The following is a 22,306-nucleotide window of genomic DNA, read 5'->3' on the forward strand; positions in this document are numbered from 1 at the left end:
CCTCCCCCCAAAACTTTATACAGACCTGTGTGCCTGGAGTTATCCCTGAGCTGACACAGCGGCAGGGTTAGGGTTTACACCTGACCACCACCCCCCCAACACACACACACACACACACCAAACGTTATACAGACCTGTGTGCCATGAGTTATTCCTGAGCTGACACAGCGGACAGGGTAAGGGTTTACACCTAACCCCCCCCCCGCCCACACACACACACCATACGTTATACAGACCTGTGTACCCATAGTTGTGCCTGAGCTGACACAGCGGACATGCAGCCCGCTCCACCCTGCAGGTATCGGCCCACCTGCCGTAGTATACAGCCCAGTAGGGACGGCCCACTGAGCCCGCCATGCCTGGCCTGTCCTAGTCAATCCTGGCCCGTCTTGCCTGGCCCTTCCCGGCCCGTTCGCAGCCACAGTCTGTACTACACCATGAATAATGCAGGTTCTGAGTCATAAACTCCCTGCCGGTAGGTTTTTACAGCAGATCCGATCAATGACGTCTCTACAGATGATGTTATCCAGACTCACTGCAGAGGGAAACCTGCCGGTACACGAACAATGGTGGAACGCTGGCAGGGGTCTGAAGAATAGTAGGAACTCTTACAGCAGTCTGGCACGATGGTAAGGTCACCACAGTGTAGTACATGTAACCAGGCCGGCTCAGGGCTCCATCAGGGTACAGCCATGAATGGTAATATCAGCCGGATCCATGCGGAAAAATGCGGCTCCCGTGTCGCACGCTCTCACGCAACAAACCGCTCGTAAAATTGCAGCAACATTCAGCAATAAATCCCGCTAGAGCACCTACGGGGCCTTGTATACATGTCCGATATTGAGAAATCCCATGGGAGCAGCTATGGGGCCTTGTGTATGATGAATCCTGTATAACTGAGTTATGTCGATGACCCTATGGGAGCAGCTATGGGGCCTTGTGTAAGTGAGTTACGTTGATGACAGTGGAAGCAGCTATGGGGCCTTGTGTAAGTGAGTTACGTTGATGACCCATGGGAGCAGCTATGGGGCCTTGTGTAAGTGAGTTATGGCGAGGACACAGAAGGAGCAGCTATGGGGCCTTGTATATGATAAATCCCATGTAAGTGAGTTACGGTGATGACTTTATCCTTGTGCTTCGGAGATCACAAATCTCATCAGTCAGGGCGGCCGCATTACTGTGGGGGCTCTGATGGCAGCCGGGTGGAAAATGCACCGCTACAGGAACAATGCTCAGGCTTAGGTAAACAATAACGCCCCGTGGTCGTTATTATCCCATATCTCCCTGGGGTTGTTAGTCCTGCCTGCAGGAGTTTGTTCCTGACATTCTATATCATTATTGTTAACTGAGAAACAGTCGTGTAGTTCCCAGACAGTCACGTATCCTGTTACGTCATGTACCCTGTAATATGAGACATCATCACATCACATTGTTAGCCTAAAAGCCTTCTGACGCAGCGCGGCTCTCGCAGGGCGGCTACGAGCTGAACATGATCAAATTACAGCGATGTAACATGATTACACGAATCAGGAGCAGGGAACTCAACCCTGTGTCATCGTGATTCTCTGTCCATTATGGTGAATCATTGTGGAAAACATGTTCCTGTTCATGGTGCTGATATTACTACAGTAATGCTGTTAGACTCTATGCTATTTTTCCTGTGTCATCCTGATTTTCTCCCCAGACCACTATAAAGTGGTTTATGACTGTATATACATGTTCCTGTTCATGGTGCTGATATTACTACAATAATGCTGTTAGGCTCAGTTTTACACTACTGTGTAAAATGCTATTTTTCCTGTGTCATCCTGATTTTCTCTGCTTACCACTATGGTTTATCACTGTATAAAACATAGGCCTGTCCCTGAAGCTGATATCACAACTGTGGGACTGGGTCAGTTTTTCACTGCTGTGTAAAATGCTATTTTTCCTGTGTCATTGTGATTTTCTCCCCAGACCACTATAATATGATATATCACTGTGATTAACATGTTCCTGTCCCTGATGCTGAAATCACAACTGTAGGGCTCAGTTTTCCACTACTGGCTGAGTCGAAAGCTAATTTTTCCTGTGTCCACACCAATAATATATGGTACATCAATGTGATAAACATACTCCCGTGTCATCATGGTTTTCGCCAGACAACTTTGATAAGTCACTGTGATAAACATGTTCCTGTCCCTGATGCTGATATCACAACTGTAGGGCTCAGTTTTCCACTACTGTGTAAAATGCTCCTTTACCTGTGTCATTATGATTTTCTCTGCTTACCACTCTGGTATATAACTGTGATGAACATATCAATGTCCCTGACACTGTTACTAACGTTGCTATTGCTGATATAACTGTTGTGCTCAGTTAAACAGTTTCTACACATACAGATCCGTATCTCGATGAAGCGATTTGTACTGTAAATAATTGCACTGTAAAGGTTTTGTATGTGTTACGTGTACGTTATGTCATGTGTGAACTTTTATCCAGGAAGACTAGCGGTGTACCATCTTGCATCACAGCTAATGGACGATTAAAGCCTCTAAAGCCACAACTGACTGTGTAAAATGCTATTTTTCCTGTGTCATCCTGATTTTCTCGGCTTACCACTGTGCTATATCATTGTGAAAAACGTGCTTGTCCCTGGTGCTGATATCACAACTGTAGGTCTCAGTTTTCCACTACTGTGTAAAATGTTTACCTGTGTCATTCTGATTTTCTCCCCAGACCATTACATTGTGGTATATCACTGTGATAAACATATGCCTGTCCTTGGTGCTGATGTTACAATGGTTAGGCTCAGTTTTCCACTACTGTGTGAAATGCTACTTTTCCTGTGTCATTGTGATTTTCTCTGCTCACCACTATGATATATCACTGTGATAAACATATTCCTTCCCTGGTGCTGGTTTAATTGTAAATGTAGCTATTGCTGATATAACTGTTGGGGTCAGTTTCCACAACTGGCTGTGTAAAATGCTATGTTTCCTGTCGAATCGTGATTTTCTCCCTAGACCACTGTAATGGTACATCACTGTGATAAATGTACTCCTGTCCCTGGTGCTGATTCTCTCAACATACCACTATGGCAAGTCACAGTGTTAAGCATATTCCTGCCCTTGGTGCTGATACTACAATAGTTAGACACAGTTTTCCACCACTGGCAAAGTAAAGTGCTATTTTTCCAATGTCATTCTGATTCTCTCTCCAGTACAAAATGCCTTGTGGAAGGCACAGAACCTCCTGCTATGCCCCCCCCCCCACACACACACGCACGCACACAGGACCTGTGCAAAATGCTCCCAGTGCACTATCTGGCACCGCATCAACCTAACCTTTGACCCCTGGTGTAATCCCCCCTCATTAGCATACAGGATTATTGATCGCCTGGCCCAATAACGAGCCTGTCACAATCAATACTCTGCCTGCTGCAGCCCTAATGGTGAAACAGCCACACATCTGTCACCGTGACAACCATTATTCCTGCCTCAGCAAGAGCCAGGGCCATTTGTTACATAATTATAGATGCCTTCCTCGGGTAGTTATCACTTATTCTGAGCAAATTACAAACTACTACATGCAAATAAGAGCACACAGTTAAGGTTATGAGGCCATTTCAGATGGTGTCGCCATTCCATGTCAGTGTTCGGCCACTACAATTCACTTCCCCGGTTTTCAGACATTTTAATGTAAAAATGTCAACATGAAAACAGCTGGGAGAAAACTTTAATCTATGTTTGCTCCACAAGATTGTGGTAGCAAGGTGCAAAAAGTACACAGACTGTTCCCTTATCTTTGCAATTTTCTATCTTAGCAATATCTGTTTTTGAATGTATTAAAATCAGTTACTGGTAGGCCAAACCAACAATGCTTGTCCAGTTTGTAAAGAGATCAAAGGTCTGACTTCCGTGTAGCTTATTTCACACACACAATGATATGCTACATTGTTTGCCACCAAGAACCCATGTAACATGCAGGTATCAGACAGAAACCGACGCAAATTCCAAGCAATTTTCTTTCCTGTCAGAATCAGCAGGTAACAAATCATGTCAATGTCAAACATCAGCTGAGCAGCCTGTCACAGGCGGTCACAAAACTGGTAACAAATCATGTCAAAGTCAAACCCCTGCCATGGACAAAAGCCTCCCAGCATGCAGCTGGCGTCAAAATAATTCTGGCGAGGATTTGTACCAATCCGGGGAATCAGAATCCTGATAACAACAGACGGTACCCAACATTATACCACTGGGGGACAATACTCTTACTCAACTGTCTGGAATTCCCACAAACTCTCCACTCATGTGAAAATTGTATATGCAGTAAGTCCGTCCACACACAGACATAACACTGTTGACTATTCCTATGTGTGGTCAGACCATGCACACTCAGACCCTGTCAACTATTTGACCTTGATGCGAAATGGTGATATATGTTGACATTAAGAGACTGAGTTCAATTAAAAAGACCAAGACTGCATGACAAAGCCTGATGAGGTCCTGTGGAGAACCACAGAGAGAATGATACCTGATCTGAGACAAATTACTTTCATACTGTCAGTCAAAGGAACCAAAACATCTGAACATGACATCTCTCGTCCTAACCCCAACCCATCCCTTATCCCAAACTAGTTGGAAAAACAAGCATTGCTGCAAGATGCATGAAGCCCACGGGCCTGTAAAAGTTGACTAAATTACTTTCTTGAAAACCACAGGGTAAAAACATTTGTTTTAGTTTGTTAGCATCAACAACCAATGCTTGAAAATTTGCTTGAATTCCAATGCTCTTAGGGGAGTTAACAAGCAAACAGTTTGCAAACATGATGCAAAGCGCATTACTTAAGAAAAACACACGTCGGTAAAGCCTTATTCTATCTGTATAGCACATGATTGAAGCTCGGGTCATCCTGATTTTCTTTCCTTACCACTGTTATATCACTGTAGAAAACAACTGTAACGTTACGTTTATGTAGAACATAGGTTGGGATTAGGACCACTCACGTTACCATACACTACACTGTACCTTCAGAGCAAAGATAGGCATCATGTAGAATGCAGGTTTTAACCCTCTCAACACGTCATAAAATTTTTTCCTGTATACCATATACGACATATAATTTCAGTCTATACAGGTGTCAATTAGTACTTTTTGTGTATTATTATTACAGCTGTTATGTAAGGAGTAGACTAGGAAAACTATATATTGCTGGAAAGCTCACAGAATGGCCTTTCCAAAACAAGCAAAATAAATATCATACCATCAATCTGAGGACAGCAATCGTCATGGAAACCACTCAAAAACACATTTGCAACACTCTCAAAAAAAGCTTCACAAAAGAAAACATTTGGCTAGGGACTGGGTTTTTTGTGTCATTTATCATAAAACTATGTAGAAATACTCAATTATACATACACAATGCTGGTATGCTGTTAGAATGACCAAAAACTAAAAATCAAAGCATGATTTCAAATAAGTTCAGTGTTGATAAACAAATGTTCACCCCAATAAACAGTTGTGCCCCCCTCCCCACACCTGTAGTTGTACTATTGAAATAATGAATATGCCTTGTGCTAAATGGCAAATTATTTTTCTGGATGTTCTCCACATATCAGGGAGTCAAATAAATCCTATTACTTATGATTTGGGTAGAGAAACAGGTATCAGAGTATCTAAAATGTCAATTGAGACCAGTGACCTTTCTGACCTGATCTGGTCCTCCTCATGCCCAAGAAAAACAACAAGGAAGCATGCATGTAGAACTCATTAGACACGGTGATATCAGCTCATTTGATCTCAACAAAAACAGCTGGGTGTTTGCCTTGCTGTCCCTCAAGGATTTCCCTGTCATCACTCCTGTAAGCCACCAACAAAATTATCCACCAAATTGTCTCCATTTCTGCTAAATTTACTAAATAAACCTGTAGAAAACTGAAGCCAAAACACATGCTGGAGGCCTCAGAAACAGGGCTCAAATGCTACATCCCTTCTGGTTGGTCAAAGATACAAGCATCCTGATTGGCAAACTCTGCCAAATTTCCCATTTCACAGTAGTCAGTTTGAATTTCCCGCCGGAATTAAACCTGAAGCCACGATCGTGGCTTCTCGTGTCCTATGGGAAAGCCATGATAGTGGCTTCTCGTGCTGAGAGGGTTAAGGCTGAAATGTGGTTTCCTTTTTGGTAGACTCTGCTTTGATCCTGGCGGGTGGTTTTACACTTCTGGCTGATAACGTCCATCAAACCCTGAGTTCAGTCAGCACAACTTGCATCAGACAGACACGCCGTGGCAAATAACAGGAGTGTGTAATCAGTTATGAAATTAGGAAAGGCAGGACTACAGACTGTATAAAGCTTGGCCAGGCGATGAATAAAAGACCAATCCACATCCTCTCCAACATAAGCTGTAGTCAGAAAGCAGGGAACTGACAATATTGCAAGTTTTGCCCCCCCCCCCCTCACCCAGCTAGAAGTAAACAATTATTCATGACCTTGGCTTCAAGGACAATGGTACAAACTAGCGGCATGTTTGCTGAAACCATGCACAACTCCCTCTGGGCGGAACATGAGAGGTCCGTTATACCACACACGTACACTTCACCAGTCGGGATGATTACTTCTGGCTAAACAAACCCTGATCCTGTAAATCTGCCTGTAACGTTATTCATAACCTAATTCACATGTAGGGATATCAGCATGGGCTAGACACTAGCACAATACATAATGCCACATTCCCGGCTGAAAATACTTTTGTAAACCCTGATCTTTAAGCCATTACCAGTAATGTTATATATTCATAACCCAATTCACATGTGCGAATATCAACACGGGCTGGACACTAACAGTAACACAATACATAGTTTTCACATCCCCTGATCTTTAAACCATTGCCAGTAATATTACATATTCATAACCTAATGCACATGTGGGGACATCAGCAATAAAAACATAATACTAGAGATCTGAACAAACCCTGATCTTTAACCCCTGAAAGCAATGTTCTATAATCAGTAATGTTCTATAATCAGTAATGCTCTATAACCAGCAATGTTCTATATCTTTAACCCCTGCCAGTGATGTTCTATAATCAGTAATGTTCTATATCTTTGACCCCTGCCAGCAATGTTCTATAATCAGCAATGTTCTATATCTTTAACCACTACCAGCAATGTTCTATAATCAGCAATGTTCTATTATATAATATCTCTAACCCCTGCCAGCAATGTTCTATAATCAGCAATGTTCCATATCTCTAACCCCTGCCAGTGATGTTCTATAATCAGCAATGTTCTATAATCAGCAATGTTCTATATCTTTAACCACTACCAGCAATGTTCTATAATCAGCAATGTTCTATAATCAGCAATGTTCTATATCTTTAACCCCTGCCAGCAATGTTCTATAATCAGTAATGTTCTATATCTTTAACCCCTGCCAGCAATGTTCTATAATCAGCAATGTTCTATATCTTTAACCCCTGCCAGCAATGTTCTATAATTATTATAACCACCCCTAACCCCAGCTGTGGAGACTGCTGGCAGCGGCAGTTCTGCACAAATCTCAGCTGCACGCTTAATTACCAGCCAATGGACTGAGGACAATATGGGGGACATGAATTATACAATATTAGCAGTAAGGATGTATTAGGGCACTGGGTAAATAAGGTGTTTGACAAGCAAAAAATCTTCTAAAATCCTCGCTCACATAACAGCAATAGCATATTGGTCAAATGCCTGCTAAAATTGTACTGTATGAATTATACAATAATAGTCTTGAATAACTAGGATATATAAGTAAACAGTAAGCAGAATATATAAAAATATTATAACTGTATACAGTAGCTATCTGGACAGTCTTAATAATGTGTAATGTTTGATTAAAAAAATTAGTACCGAAAATAGAACTGAAGTGTTATGATTCCCATATATGCTGAACATACTCCATGAATTATACAATATTCCTGTATAAGCACAATTATATGATAAAAATTAAAGCAAGGCAGTGAAGATGGCTGTGTAGAAACAATCTGAATACAAAAGTCAATCCTCACATTACTGAAACACAACACTACAACCTTTCTCAGCCAAACGTCTACACTGTACAATCATGAAAACCACAAAATTCCTGATATTCCAGGCAGAAAATCTGTTCCCGCTTCTCTAGCCCACTCATCCTGGGACTCGAGGGAGAGAATTCCTGACAGAAATATGACACCCTCTACCTGATATTACCTGTATGTTACCTGACACACCTAAACATTGCCTGTCACACCTACGTCACATGTACCTGACATACCTACGCATTACCTGACACACCTTTGTACTCCATGACACACCTTTCTATCTATTTATTTATTTCTATTTTGTTTTCCAACATTTAGCTGTCACAATTGTGCACTGATTTTTACAGAGAGGCCTTGAGTACACATACAATGTATACAAACAATATCACAATTTGCACATGACAGAACCATATCAGAGTATCACATTACAACATGGTTCCCTCTCCGTCCGGCTCACCTATGAACTCCTTGATGCGCGCCCAGGCCTCCATGATGCGTCCCGTGGTTTTGGAGAGAAGAGGATGTTCCGTAAAAGAAAACATGGATCCTTCCGTCTTCCCAACGGAGAGAAAAACAACCGGAATCCTCACATTTCCATGGAAACAGCCGGAATCTCCACCATTCCCTGCGCCTGCCTGTATTCCTCTCGCTAGTCCACAACAGTCATGTATAATGCAAGCAGGTTCCGCTTTGCAGGGGGTCTCCCGCTCCTACGGGAATTCCTGAGCATGCACACGCACGGCTCGGGAGTCGCACGTTAGCGACGGGACATGGATCATGCAGGGAGGGGGGTCTGGGGTGGGTTTGGGTGGTTGTAAAACGGGGTGAATGTTGGTAGGGAGAGATGTGGGGATGTTGCTGTACTCCTGATGATGTCATAGTGGGCATGATGAGTCACAGGGGGGCTGCTGAATATTCCGGCATGGAGAGATGATGTTCAGAACCTCTCATGATGGCTGTTCAGCACTATTCTGGCTGCATAATCAACCAACAAGCCAAATTCTTGTGTTTCCCTGTTTTCAAACAGCCTTGTCCGGTCACTACCATTTATTTCCTGAATGCTACAATTTATTCCAGATTCAGGCTCGAAGCTGCTGAATATTCCAGGCTGGAGTGATGGCAGTTCAGCACCACTCATGCTGCATAATCAGCCCACATTCCATTTGATTCCTGTCAAACACAAACTCAGGCCACTCTAATTTATTTCCCTGGCTTTGGGAAATTCTAAGCCTCAGTGGTGAGTCAGATGGAGGCTTGAGGTTGATGAATATTCCAGGCTGAAGTGAGAGCAGTTCAGCACCACTCATGCTGCATAATCAACCCAGTGGATATTCCAGTCACCCTGTTTCCTGTTATCACACAACATCAGGCCACTACAAGACATTTCCTTGATCCATGAACATTTTAGTGCTAATTGATGAGTCAGAGGGGGACTACTGAATATTCCAGGCTGAAGCCTCTAAAGCCTCTAAAGTGAAGGCTGTTCAGCACCACTCGTGCTACATAAAGAACCAACATACCAAATTGTGTTTTCCTGTTATCACAGCCTTGTCAGGCCACTACGATTTATTTCCTTGATTCCTGAACATTTCAGGGTTAACTGATGAGTCAGGCTACAGGCTGCTGAATAGTCCAGGCTGAAGGGATGGCAGTTCAGCACCAGCATTCCATCCACCCTTTCCTGTTCACCAAACAGCCTCAGGCCACTACAACACACTTCCTTTATCTGGCACATGTTAGAACAAAATCTTTGCTATAGAATATCATCAAACAGGCTTAAAGGTGATGGCATCAACACCAACACAGTTCATTACCAGAAAATCCCCACAGTTTATGGTTGCTACTACACCATGTAAATATGGAGCTGTGTTCATTACCATAAACATCACCACAAGATCCCCAGTGCTAAACACTGAGCACAGTTTATGGTTTGTTTCTCCATGTAAATATAGAGCTGTGTTCATTACCATTAACATTACCACAAGATCCCTCAGTGCTAAAACAATGAACACAGTTTATGGTTTGTTTCTCCATGTAAATATAGAGCTGTGTTCATTACCATTAACATTACCACAAGATCCCTCAACGCTAAAACACTGAACAGTTCATGGTTTGTTTCTCCATGACTGTAAATGTAGAGCTGTGTTCATTACCATAAACATTACCACAAGATCCCTCAGTGCTAAACACTGAACAGTTTATGGATTGTTTCTACATGTAAATGTACAGCTGTGTTCATTACCATAAAAATTACCACAAGATCCCTCAGTGCTAAACACTGAACAGTTTATGGATTGTTTCTACATGTAAATGTAGAGCTGTGTTCATTACCATAAACATTACCACAAGATCCCTCAGTGCTAAAAACACTGAACAGTTTATGGTTTGTTTCTCCATGTAAATGTACAGCTGTGTTCATTACCATAGAGTCACCCCAGCTGCAGCACTAAACACTAACCCAGCAGTGGGGAACCAACAACTCACCACTGGGAGTACAAGTTTTACTGGGGAGAGATAAATGTGTTTTATGCAATGTCATTATTTATGACACTGGGGAGGGGAAAAATCCACCACCACACCATCTTCTGTAAACTTCTGACAAAAGCAACAAGAGGGTTGGATGGGATGAGAAAAGCAGGAATGCACACGTCATGTGTCCAACAACTGAATAGACAATTATGTAACGAAGACAACAACAACATTTATGATACCGTTATTTCTTTATCCATCATTGCCATTTCTTTATATTATTTTCACAGTGTAATTTTCACTGACCTTAGGTCTTAGACTCAGGTCTTAGACACTATCACTGTCCACTTACAGTAAAACCTGAGACTGATTGCCATTTTATTGAAAATGATTAGTGATTAACGGTCTCGAAATAACACACGATACAATTATTGTTCTCTATATGTCACCTGCACACAAACAAAGGCACCTAGTCCATAATTAATGTATGCTGCACTAGCTGCTATATAAGGTACACATTCCCTCACTTTATACATCACACATTGCAGCACCTGACTGTGGTTACATTTGTAGTACCCTTGGGCAGGGTGGAATAATGATTTGTGAAATAAAGCAAAATAATCTACAAAATATTGCATAATCTTTTTTGAATACGGACATGATTACGGGCACACACACCAGGAATTTGATACTATTTTGCTCATTTACACCTGCACATAAAAGTGCCTCAGAAGTCTAAAATACCTGTGTTTGTACATGTAGCATTCTTCATAGCTCCAGTTTTTGCTTTTTAATTTATGATCATTAGAACATCTTTATTAATATTAGGGCCCAGAATAGTAGATCAATTGATGAAGTAATTCATAAGTTAACAGAAACCAACAGCGAAACCAATAAATAGAAAAAAAGATGAATATTAAGTGAACAGAATTTATGATGCTTCGATACAGCCATGCCATATGACTCCGCTTTGACTGTAACGTTAGCCACTCACAAATCCCAGCTCTGCGCAATCCCAGCTCATTACTTATTCATACATGCTAAAAACAGCAGTCAGGGTCTCGGATTGAAGGGGAACAATAGAAAAGGCAGAGTTGTGATTACGGATAGTGTTTTCTTAGAGAGACGTTAAAAACATATTATTCAGGATGAGACATGCAACAGCAGGCCTCATATGTTATACAGTACTTTGAAACTAGACATTTCATGTAGAATTGAGACAATAAAGCAATTTCTCGACAAGCGTGTGCATGTGTATGATGATTTATAGTCTCATGACTGGTGTAACGTTATTTATTACTGTCACAGAAAACTATCCTCTGTATAGACAGCTCCCCCAGAGGGTATCCATGGAGTCTCCCTGGAGACCCTTGTTGCCATGACAACACAGAATGTCACCCAGGGGACGGACATTGCCATGGCAACACAGCTGCCATTCATTCCACCAGACAAGCTGAATCGTTCGTCATCACTTCCGAACATGCGAAAAAACATGACAGGCCACTTTCTGCAATTTGTTAATAAAACATACACTGTCTGGGTATCTATCAGTATTTATTCATTAATTTCACTATTTCTCTTCAGTCTTCTGGAAATTCAATTCTGGTTGAAAATTTGACTTGAATAGGATAAAATGCATAATTTTTCCCCAAGCAAAGCTAATCTTATCTGCTTTTTTGTATATCAGATTGAACGAACATCTCAAAATAATTTGCCATTTTAATGCAAGGCAATGTGTGTTATACTTTATCCTGCCAAAAGTACAACTTAATTTTAGTTTATAAATAGAAAAAAAGCTGCCTGCCTGCAACATTTTATAGCATCATGATCAAAACCAACAGAAAATGTTTTGTATTTTTGTACTGCTTGGATAGGCAGAGATTATACAAACAGATCTAGAGGCCATCTTTATCACTGCATTTCAGCCCTCCCTTTTTTTATACCTGATCACTTTTCAAAAGCAATTATATTTCCTAATGCCAAAGTAATTATGAGTAAATGACATATTTTCTATTGTAAATGCATGAAGACTAAGTTATACACATTTTCCATTGTTATTGTACCCAGACTATGCATGTATAATGACTGATAAAGGCTCATTAGCATACAGATGGAGTCAGGTGCACCTCTGGGCGGCCATGTTTTTCCTGAAGGTCGGGAAGGTCAGACATAATAATAGACACCAATAAGTGGTTCATAATTGCTGCTTTATTAGAACGAACCCTGCAGCTGAGCTGACGGGGATTAGGGACAGATGGGAGATAAGCTGATCTCTGCGCAAATGATAAACTGATACTGACAAAAAATGTGTGTGTAACGTTAACCAAGGAGCTTTTATCTTTGATAAAGGCTCCTTAATTGGTGTGACGTTACTACCAGAAAGCTCCTTGGTGTGACGTTACTACCAGAAAGCTCCTTGGTGTGACGTTACTACCAGAAAGCTCCTTGGTGTGACGTTTACTACCACCAAATGCACTTTGTTAGTTCAATATTTATGCTCAGTGTTCTCATTGGGATACATGTTCACTGTGATCTTTTCAAGTAGTGTACATGTTGTAGGTTTATCCTCAATTGTTGGAAATTGTTTATCCTCAATTGTTAAAAACATTTTCGTAAGAACAGAGACACAGAACTTACTTGTTAGAATTGTAACATCCATTGGCATAATACCGGTCGGTTTACTGCAATTTCTCAAGCAATGCTAATTTGGCAAATGATCAACGCATCATTTTCTCCAGTTACATGTTGCTGTTACAGCTTACCTTTGCCACTTCTTCTGTGTACATTATTTTGTCTCTCTGGTCCTGCTAAAAACATAATATCGTAATTGGAACACACCGCAGAATTGCACGGAGAACGGGCGCGTGGTTGGAAGGGGGTGCACTATACCGGCCGAACGAAACACGGCACAATTAACTACCGCTATGTATCTTTATACATCCTCTGTTGTTCCTTTCTTTCCTGTTAGTAGTTGCACAAAACAAAAATCTGCATGAGCATACAAAAAGTCATGAGAAAATGGGCGTATACTGACAAGAAGTTTCATTTAATTTTGGTCCGTCACAACCGCTATGACGTAAAACTTTACTGCTGGCCGTAGCATTAAAAATGGCGGGAAAATGGCGGCGTACGTTCAATTTGACCCATTCAGCCGTAGATCCGGGCGATAATGCAACGGTTCCTCACACTTTTACACGAGTTGTAGGTCACCAAAAGAAATTCAAGATTGCTGTTGAATCATGCTCGTCTTGTGCCGTGAGCACATGTGATTATTATCTACAAATCTGGCGATGAACGTGACAGTGTGTTTGTCCCACGACGAGCTCGCCTGCCCCGAAAATGACCTGAAAACTTTTGGCCTTGTTGTCTTCGAATGCATTGTTATCAATGCTTTGTAAATTATGTATTGGACACCTAGATGTCTGAAGTGTGCATACCTCAGAAATAACTATTGTTGCATGTGTAGATCTCTTTAAGTTCCACTATTTTTAATCGACCGGTATAAGGCTTATGACCGGTATTATGCCAATGCATGTTACACAGTCAAAAGTTAGAATTATGCAGTTCAGAGTAGATAATACACGTGTCTTAAATTGTCTCTTCACAGCTGTTTCCAATGGATATCAGACAATATTAGACTGGACAGCTGAATGTGATGAGTTTGTAACGTTACATGTTTAATTGTTCATCATGCCGGGATGTGGTTTGTACATGTTTAATTGGTCATTACCCAAGGATGGATGAGAGTCCTGATTCCCAGTCCTGCTGAGATGAAGGCTGAAGCTACTCAGACTTGCAGAAACCACCATTAATCTGGCAGGCAGTCCTGACAGTTATCTGTCTCAGGGGAATCTAATTACCAACTGGGGATAATCAACTACCATGGAAGTAATTCAGGCAACATTGTAACATTAACATTATGTGTTGTTTTTTTTTTTTTGCTTTGCCTGGTCACCTGACCATTTCTTCTGCAAAACCTCGCGGTTTGCTGATCCAAACCCAGAGTCAGATCATATCTTAGCAGAGGTAACGTTAACTGACTAACAGTTAGGTAGATAAATTCTACTTAATGAAAATGAAAATTGAATTCATCAAAAATATATCACATCAGAAAACTGCTTAACGTCACAGTTTATTACAAAACACTGAGTCTCTTAAAAATATAAAAATTTGGAAATCATTTATATTAGAAAATTCTGGTAGTTATGCGTATCCTAGTTGATAACCTAAAATCACCGCAGTCTGTTTTATTTACATGGGCCTGTATATGTAGGAATTGTCCCTAAAGACCTGAATCAGTTTGAATTGTATCAATCCTAACGACAGTTTTTGTGATGCAGTACACAGAATATTTAAGGCCTGCATAGCATCAGGTTTCATCACTTATAATTGAGTTGAAAGATAATTTCATCCACCACAGAAAATACTCCTTCGTTAGTTGATTACCTGCCACCAGAAAACACTTCATCGTTAGTAAATTAAGGCCAGTGTTTCTGACGGGGTACCTGAAGCAGGGCATGCTGGGATGGTGCCGGGGTGTCTGGTGTTGACGGTCTGTTTTACTCCCACTCTCATATTCTATTATAACGAGGGCTGTCTACAGGACCCGGCCCTCCGATCTGGGATGGAAATAATTGCTTTGCTGGAATGGAGAAAAATTTCACCCCGTCCGTCTGAACTGCAAAGAATCTGAACTTCATGACATGAAAATGATGGAGATGTATCTTCATAAGCTTAAAATGACAGATCTAAGACCAACAGCAACAATTATAACTGGCTGCAAAAAAATATGTTCAGGACGGGGGGGGAGAAATTCAGCTATAAAATCACTCATTATTGCGTAAGTGTGTCACAAGAAAGAAAAAATGAAGCCTGGAACAAGATCACAACTGGCTACCATCACACGCTATACACGCTATGGACATCATGACACTGAAGTGTGCCGTTCCAACTTAGAAGAGCCCTCTGGCAGATACGTGCTGCAGTGCAGGCACCACTGCTGCCGTAAATCGTGGAGTAAACCGGAGCTTAGATGGATGAGGGGGAGGCAGAAGCAATCATGGCCGATACATAATAGATGCAGAACCCGCCGTGGCAAGTCAGGCATGAATGACAAGGTCACGGCAAACAACAAGGTCATGCAACGCCCTTCACAACACAATATGGTGGACATGTAGTGTAGTATTTAATAACATGTAATATTTAGCTCAATAATAACTGTCCACCCCCGTGTCAGGGATCCCAGCAGCAGTATAATCTAACCATGGATAGTGAGTGAGTGAGTGTCTCTTATTGCTGACAACATTTTTCTTAGCACAATGATTCTAGAAAAAAAAATGTTCTGCAAAGATACATTACATTTCAGTTACATTGAGGAACACTGAAAAATGCATGTACCTGGGGAACAGATGACCTGGTTACTAGGACAACCGATGACCTGGTTACTAGGACAACCGATGACCTGGTTACTACGACAACCGATGACCTGGTTACTAGGACAACCGATGACCCGGTTACTAGGACAACCGATGACCTGGTTACCACATACGATTGATTTGAGCCAGCGGGGCACCCCAGAATCTGCATAATAGGAACACACAGGTCAGCAGGCCAGTAGAACGCTTCCACTGAGACAAACGCTCATCAGACTCTAATGTACAACTCCAAAGCCCAGGCAGAAGATCTGATAAACCAGGCCAGTAGAACATTTCTGCTGAGACAAACCATCAGCAGGCTATGGAGAGGATTCTATCTAACACACGCTATCCCAAACCTCGGCAGAACACTGTCCAGGCCAATAGAGCACCTCCAGTGAGACAAACATTAGACTCTGTGCAGGCCCCTATCTAACATGACACACAACCCTAAACCCCAGGTGGAACACACCAGTTATAAACCAGGCCAGTAGAACACTTCCGCCGAGACAAACCATCACCAGACTCATCAGAGGCTGCCATTTAATGCGCACTATCCCAAAGCTTGGGAAGAACGCATAATTATATAAAACACGTCAGACTAGGCCAGTGGAACACTTCCATTTAATAGACAAACCCTCATCTGAAGGTTCAGAATAATGTTAAACCCAAACCCTGGGCAAAACACACACAGATATAAAACTATATCATGATCAGGCCAGGCCAGGCCAGTAAGACACTTCTTCTGAGACAAAAGCTCATCATACATTCTGTAAGGGCCAAAATATCTAAAGCTAACCAAACCCTGCTGGGAAAAAAAGATATATATATATATATATATATATATATATATATATATATATATATATATATAAATATATCAACAATGAATGTTGAAATGCTCGCAGTGGTGTTATTTTTCATGATGAACTTATTCACTGCAAATTCAAAACACTGCATTTACAATGTGTAATTACAGTAACAAAATTGTAAAAACCTTATTTTTCCTTCTACCACAAAATCAAGTCTCCATGAAAACAAAGTTGGAGCTTTGGCAGTGAAACATCACTCATCCTTCAGCTAACAGAGGCTCCTGGATTTAACCAGCAGGGATACGGGCTTGGGGATTAAACAGTGTTGGGCTGAGGATTTGGTGGAGCGTGTACAGTAAGTTATACACACTAAAACATTACCCCTCGTCACAGAGGCCCAGGATGGGGGGAAACTACCAAGTATTATCATTATATAATTATTGACCGGGTCTTTCTCAGGGCTCAGTCTCCTGCTTCAACTACTTTCTGTCCCACTCATTTGGGAGCCCGTGTTGTTAGTTTTTATTGTTAAATCTGATGTTTTAAGCTTAAGAAACTAGTATTTTCATAACTTTAGTGAATGTACTTCAGAATCAGACTGTCTGTCACAACCAGCAAATTTTTGTCCTTTATAGAAAGAGGTTCCCAGTTTCTACCCTGATGTGGGTACCTCTGACTACCCCCTGCTATGCTCTTATTATCCTTGAGTCCCAAATTGCAATCTGACAGTGTTGTTCACATTAGTCTGCAGTTTACTCACACAATGCAGTCCGACTGAAAAACACTTCAAGAACACTTTCGCTTTCACCTGGCACCTGTCCCAGCTGGACTCACCTGGCATCCTGGCCACCTGCAGACAGGTGTACAGTTCCTCGTACAGATCCTCCGGCTCCAGGTGTTCCAGTGTCCTGACAGGTGCAGCAGATGTCTTGCCAGGTGCAGCCGATGTCTCGACAGGTGCCACTGATGTCTCGGCAGGTGCAGTCGACATCTTGCCCAAACCCTCCAGGTGCTGTGTAGGTGCTGCACAGGTGTGTGGAGGTTCTCCCATGTTTGTGGAGTCTCCATCCCTCTCCAGATCTCGTTCCTCCCCATGGTCTCTGCTGTCTCCCTGCTGTCCTTTACTTGTACGCCCTCTATGTTTGATGTCTGTTTTCTCCCTCACATCTGTACAGTCACCACTGGGTGGAGTTTCTGAACTGCTATTCTCAACGCTAGCCTGACTCATTCTGTTCTTTTGTGCTGTATCCTGAGTAGGAGGGGGTGAAGTCAAGTCCAGACTGGAGGGGGGTACATCAGAGGGGGGTGCATCAGAGGGGGGTGCATCAGAGGGGGGTGCATCAGAGGGGGGCGCACCTGACCCCCCTTCAGGAGTCACCGTTACTTCTGCCATCTGCCTAGCTCACCATCAGTTGGTTTGCTGAATGAGGGGCCCAGAAGAACACAGCAAGAGAAACAGAAAAGAAGAAAAAAAAGATTTAACAACATTTAGACGTGATTACTGAAATCTAGGTCAGGTCATGCTGCACTAACAAGTAGCACAAAAACAAAACAAAAAATCAAAACTGGGCTGACGTCAGAGTTAGCCACAGGAAAGTGTTTGTTTCTGACAGAGTATGGGAATGTCACATGTCACATGTCATGTGTCACCGAGGTATGACAAGTGATGTCACCTGAGCATGCCGGCTTGTGTCCCGTCACCTGGGCTCACCTGGATAGAAAGGTGTCACCTTTACCTGGGCACAACTGGAAGCAGGTGAGTACAGACAGGTGTGTTCGCACAGGTAGGCCAAGGTTCAGCTGCCAGGTGAGAGTGAAGAAACTTTCACTTTTATCCAGGTGAGACAAGTTTGTACAGGACTCAGCGGAGAGGCTCCATGTTGGTCCTGTTGTCTTCATGTCATCAGGTAATGTCTGCTGGGTGTTCCCAAACTCACCTGGTCGGGCTGGTTGGGCAGGTCTGACACAAAGGAGCGGTTCACATCACACTTTACACCTTATCAGTGATACATGTACATATAACATGACGTCTGCTGGGTGTTCCCCAAAACCACTGGTCTGGCGGGTTTACTACAGTACTGTGGTTGACATCACCTTTACAGTCACATTAGTAATACATAAATACATGACATCTACTGGGTGTTACTCAGAACCACTGGTCAGACTGGTTGGGCGGGTTTTACACAATGAAGCTGTTCACAGCTCAAATGGTATCTGACCCCAAAACAGATCAATGTATCTTGATAAGTGGTTTTTGATTGTGATTCGATGACTTGGTTTGGCATACGACAGTTACTGTAGTTTTCGCCAGTTACTTATTTTTTTTGTATAAAAGTATGATTTCATTTCAATTTCTGTATCTATGTTTAATCTTAAAGTTTGTTACGTTATTTTATGTACCATTGTGGTTACCATTGTTTCCTGGCACCCTTGGAAAATTTGCTGATCGAAGAGGCCACCCAGTCATTTTTATCATTGAATAAACAAACAGTATTGGGCAGGATTAACACAATGGTGCAGTTCACATCAATACGCGACAATCCAATCTCGTTGGGAGGTCTCGCGAGACTGTAATCTGGCCGCGCGCGCGCGTGATTTGACAGTCGGACGGTAACAGCCTTCAGCAGCCCAGCGGCTAACAATGGCTTCTCCCAGCATCGACTCGATCGAGTCAACTTCAGAGATTCGTTGTGCTTTTATTTGGCAACATCCGCCGGTAAATCGGCATGCCACGAGCAGATGATATTGCTGTGAACCTATGGACTCGATATTGTGCTGTAAATTTGCAAATTTCTGGTCATTTTCACAATTTTTGACGGGCGGTTTATGCTTGCTTGTCGTGAGAAAAACGTGCATATAGGCGCGTCGCCTTACTTGTAGTTACTCGGATAAGTTTGGCTCAAGCCGTAAAAATATCCCACAAAAGCTTACAAGTACCATCATTGGATCCTTGTAGATCCAAACTCGTAAGACTTTCGGCGATTTTGACCGTAAATTAGTCGATGGCAACATATCGACTTTGGGAGTTTACGCGTACGTGAGTTGGGGAGGGGGGCGTGTTTCCGTGTTCGTTTTGATCAAGACGGGGTCACTTTTCCGACTATGTCTATGATTTCAGTTTTCGCCGGATGAAACTCCACAAAAACGTGAACATATCGATTTAGGGTCCTTCTGAGCAGAAATCTAGCATGGTCTCGGCGGCTTTGTGGGCGACTTTTTATTGGTTAACTTCATACGTGATGAGTGGGTGTGTCTGCAAATGTATAACGTTTGGCATTTGCTGTTCTTTTTCAGATCAACGCGTCGCGATCGAAATTCACATCGTCAGGGAAATACTGCAAATCATATGGATGCAATAGCCGTATTTCATGTTTTATAAAAGATGTCTTAACATATGTTCTTACTCGATCTCGTAGAGCTTTGCAACTCATGCTTTTGAGAAATGATAATTACATGTATATATCATTAGTGTTTTTTCCAAATGATAGACAAGTTCTCACAGCATTTACAGTATTGACGAAAATAAGCATCCGATAAGTAATACTTTTGGGAAATGGTAATGTTTCATACACATAATCATTCAAATGTACATTGTATTAAAATGTGAACTTTCAACATCTCTGACTGTTTTTGTGTGGCATAATTTTTGCAACAAATGAGACATCGTCCTACTCAGACCTAAGACAGGTAAGCCGTAAGGTGTTCACTTCCCTGTGCTATACATAGTAGTCCACTGTATTCTGCCGATGCAGTGGTCTGGACACTCTGCATCAACAATCAGTCTTTCTTCATACATACCATAGAGTTTCTTACCTCCTTTGGCTCTTTGAGTGAACAGCTACGGTAGTATGGCTGTTTTGTGAAAGTGGTCAAGCTTTGGGATATTCTTCTTCTGCCATTCTGAGTCTACTTTAATTCGTTCGCAGAATAAATTATCCCTGCCAAAGTAGACAACGAAGTCCGCCCAATTTAAGTTACTGCAATAGACATTCCCTTGCACTTGGTGGTGGTACCTGTGTGACGTCTTGAGTGCTGCACTGCTGTCTACCTTTGATAAGAAAAATGTCTTATTCTGGACTGCCTATTTTAGCGTGAGTCCTTCCTTTGAATGGGGACACAATGAATACACGAATGCGTTATTGGAAATAGCTGGGCAGGTTTAAGATAATGGTGTGGTTCACATCTCTAGGCTGATGTTTCAAAACTTTCACTAGAAAACTACAGATCTCCACTCAGGGCTGGTATCAAATGTGTCACAAGAAAATTAAGCATACTTGGGATGATTAAGGGTGCCCAGGTTTCTTAATTCCTACAAACAATTTGCTGCATTCTATCCAAACAAGACTGACTGGTTTTCAGGCACTTTGACTGAAAGCCAAATTGACAAAGGATAAACAAGAATATTTGAGATGTTGCATGATTGTAATGATAACAATGAAAATCAATAGTTATCATATCATAGGCCAGGTCCTAAAATAGTGTCAGTAAATCAAAATATGCCTTTTATATGGCAAAGAAATAATCTAAGAACTAAGAACTAAGGCAACAGCAATGCAGTTTTATAAACAAACATGTCACAACAGGGTTGGACAAGTTTTCTAAAATCCACTTGTCCTATCGGGCAAGCACATAAAAACCAAGTCCTTACTTGCCCGAACCAATTCTTCACTTGCCCAAAATTCAAATGTCACTGTTACTAGTATATGCATTTTCACTTCAAGCAAGGGAATTTTCTGTTGACCATTGCTTTATGTCATGACAGTAAAGAATAACAATTATATAAAAATGCACTCAATCAATGGAAAAAATCTTACTTGTCCGATCGGGCAAGTGGGGTAGGTCATGCACTTGCCCGAACAGCACTTTCACTAGTCCTGGATAATAGGGCTAGTGGACTTGTCCAACCCTGCACAAGAAGCTAGTATTACTGTAACAATAATAAGGTTATGAAATTGATATCTTGAGTACCTTTAGCTACAGCATAACTCCCATATCATGCAGACAGTGTTGATGACAACTACAGACTGTTCCTGACTCTCAGCAGAACAAGACAACAGTCTGACCCTCTGGCCTGGAGTCGGCCTCCTGGGCAAATACATCCGGCTAAAGATAGGTCTGCATCACGGAGAGCAAACACATGTACATGTACACACAGGTCTCCCACCTCACACAACTCTGCACTGCTTTAACCTACCAACCTACACAGGAGAGCACACTTAATACATCCGGCTAAAGATAGGTCTGAGCATCACAGAGAGCAAACACATGTACATGCACACACAGGTCTCCCACAACTCCAAACTACCAACTCACACACCAACTAAAGATATAGGCCGGCATCATGGAGAGCAAATAGAGGATCTCCCAAACTACCAACCTACACACCTCTCTGAACCTACACAACAGCTAACGATAGGCCTGACCAGAAGGCAGCAAACACAGGACTGCCTAAACTACCGACCTACACACCTCTCAACTACCGACCCACACAACAACTAAAGATAGGCCTGAGCATCATGGAGAGCAAATACTGGGGCTGGTCTCAACCTCACACAACTCAGTATAG

The 22,306-nt window shown here is 42.0% G+C and overlaps 1 protein-coding gene across 7 annotated transcripts in view; it reads right to left on the reverse strand.

Moving 5' to 3' along the window:
- Positions 1-17,825, reverse strand: part of LOC118427791 (guanine nucleotide exchange factor DBS-like) — a gene marked incomplete at its 3' end in the record, with an annotated part of 83,478 nt that extends 65,653 nt beyond the window's left edge. For 6 of the 7 annotated variants that reach the window (XM_035837723.1, XM_035837724.1, XM_035837726.1 and 3 more), the window contains 1 exon segment: positions 17,575-17,825. In XM_035837723.1, coding sequence (XP_035693616.1) covers positions 17,575-17,791 — 217 coding nt within the window. 7 annotated transcript variants of the gene reach the window in all.
- Positions 17,826-22,306: the final 4,481 nt, after the last annotated feature.

This window comes from Branchiostoma floridae, chromosome 12, assembly GCF_000003815.2.
Source record: "Branchiostoma floridae strain S238N-H82 chromosome 12, Bfl_VNyyK, whole genome shotgun sequence".
Taxonomy (NCBI): domain Eukaryota; kingdom Metazoa; phylum Chordata; class Leptocardii; order Amphioxiformes; family Branchiostomatidae; genus Branchiostoma; species Branchiostoma floridae.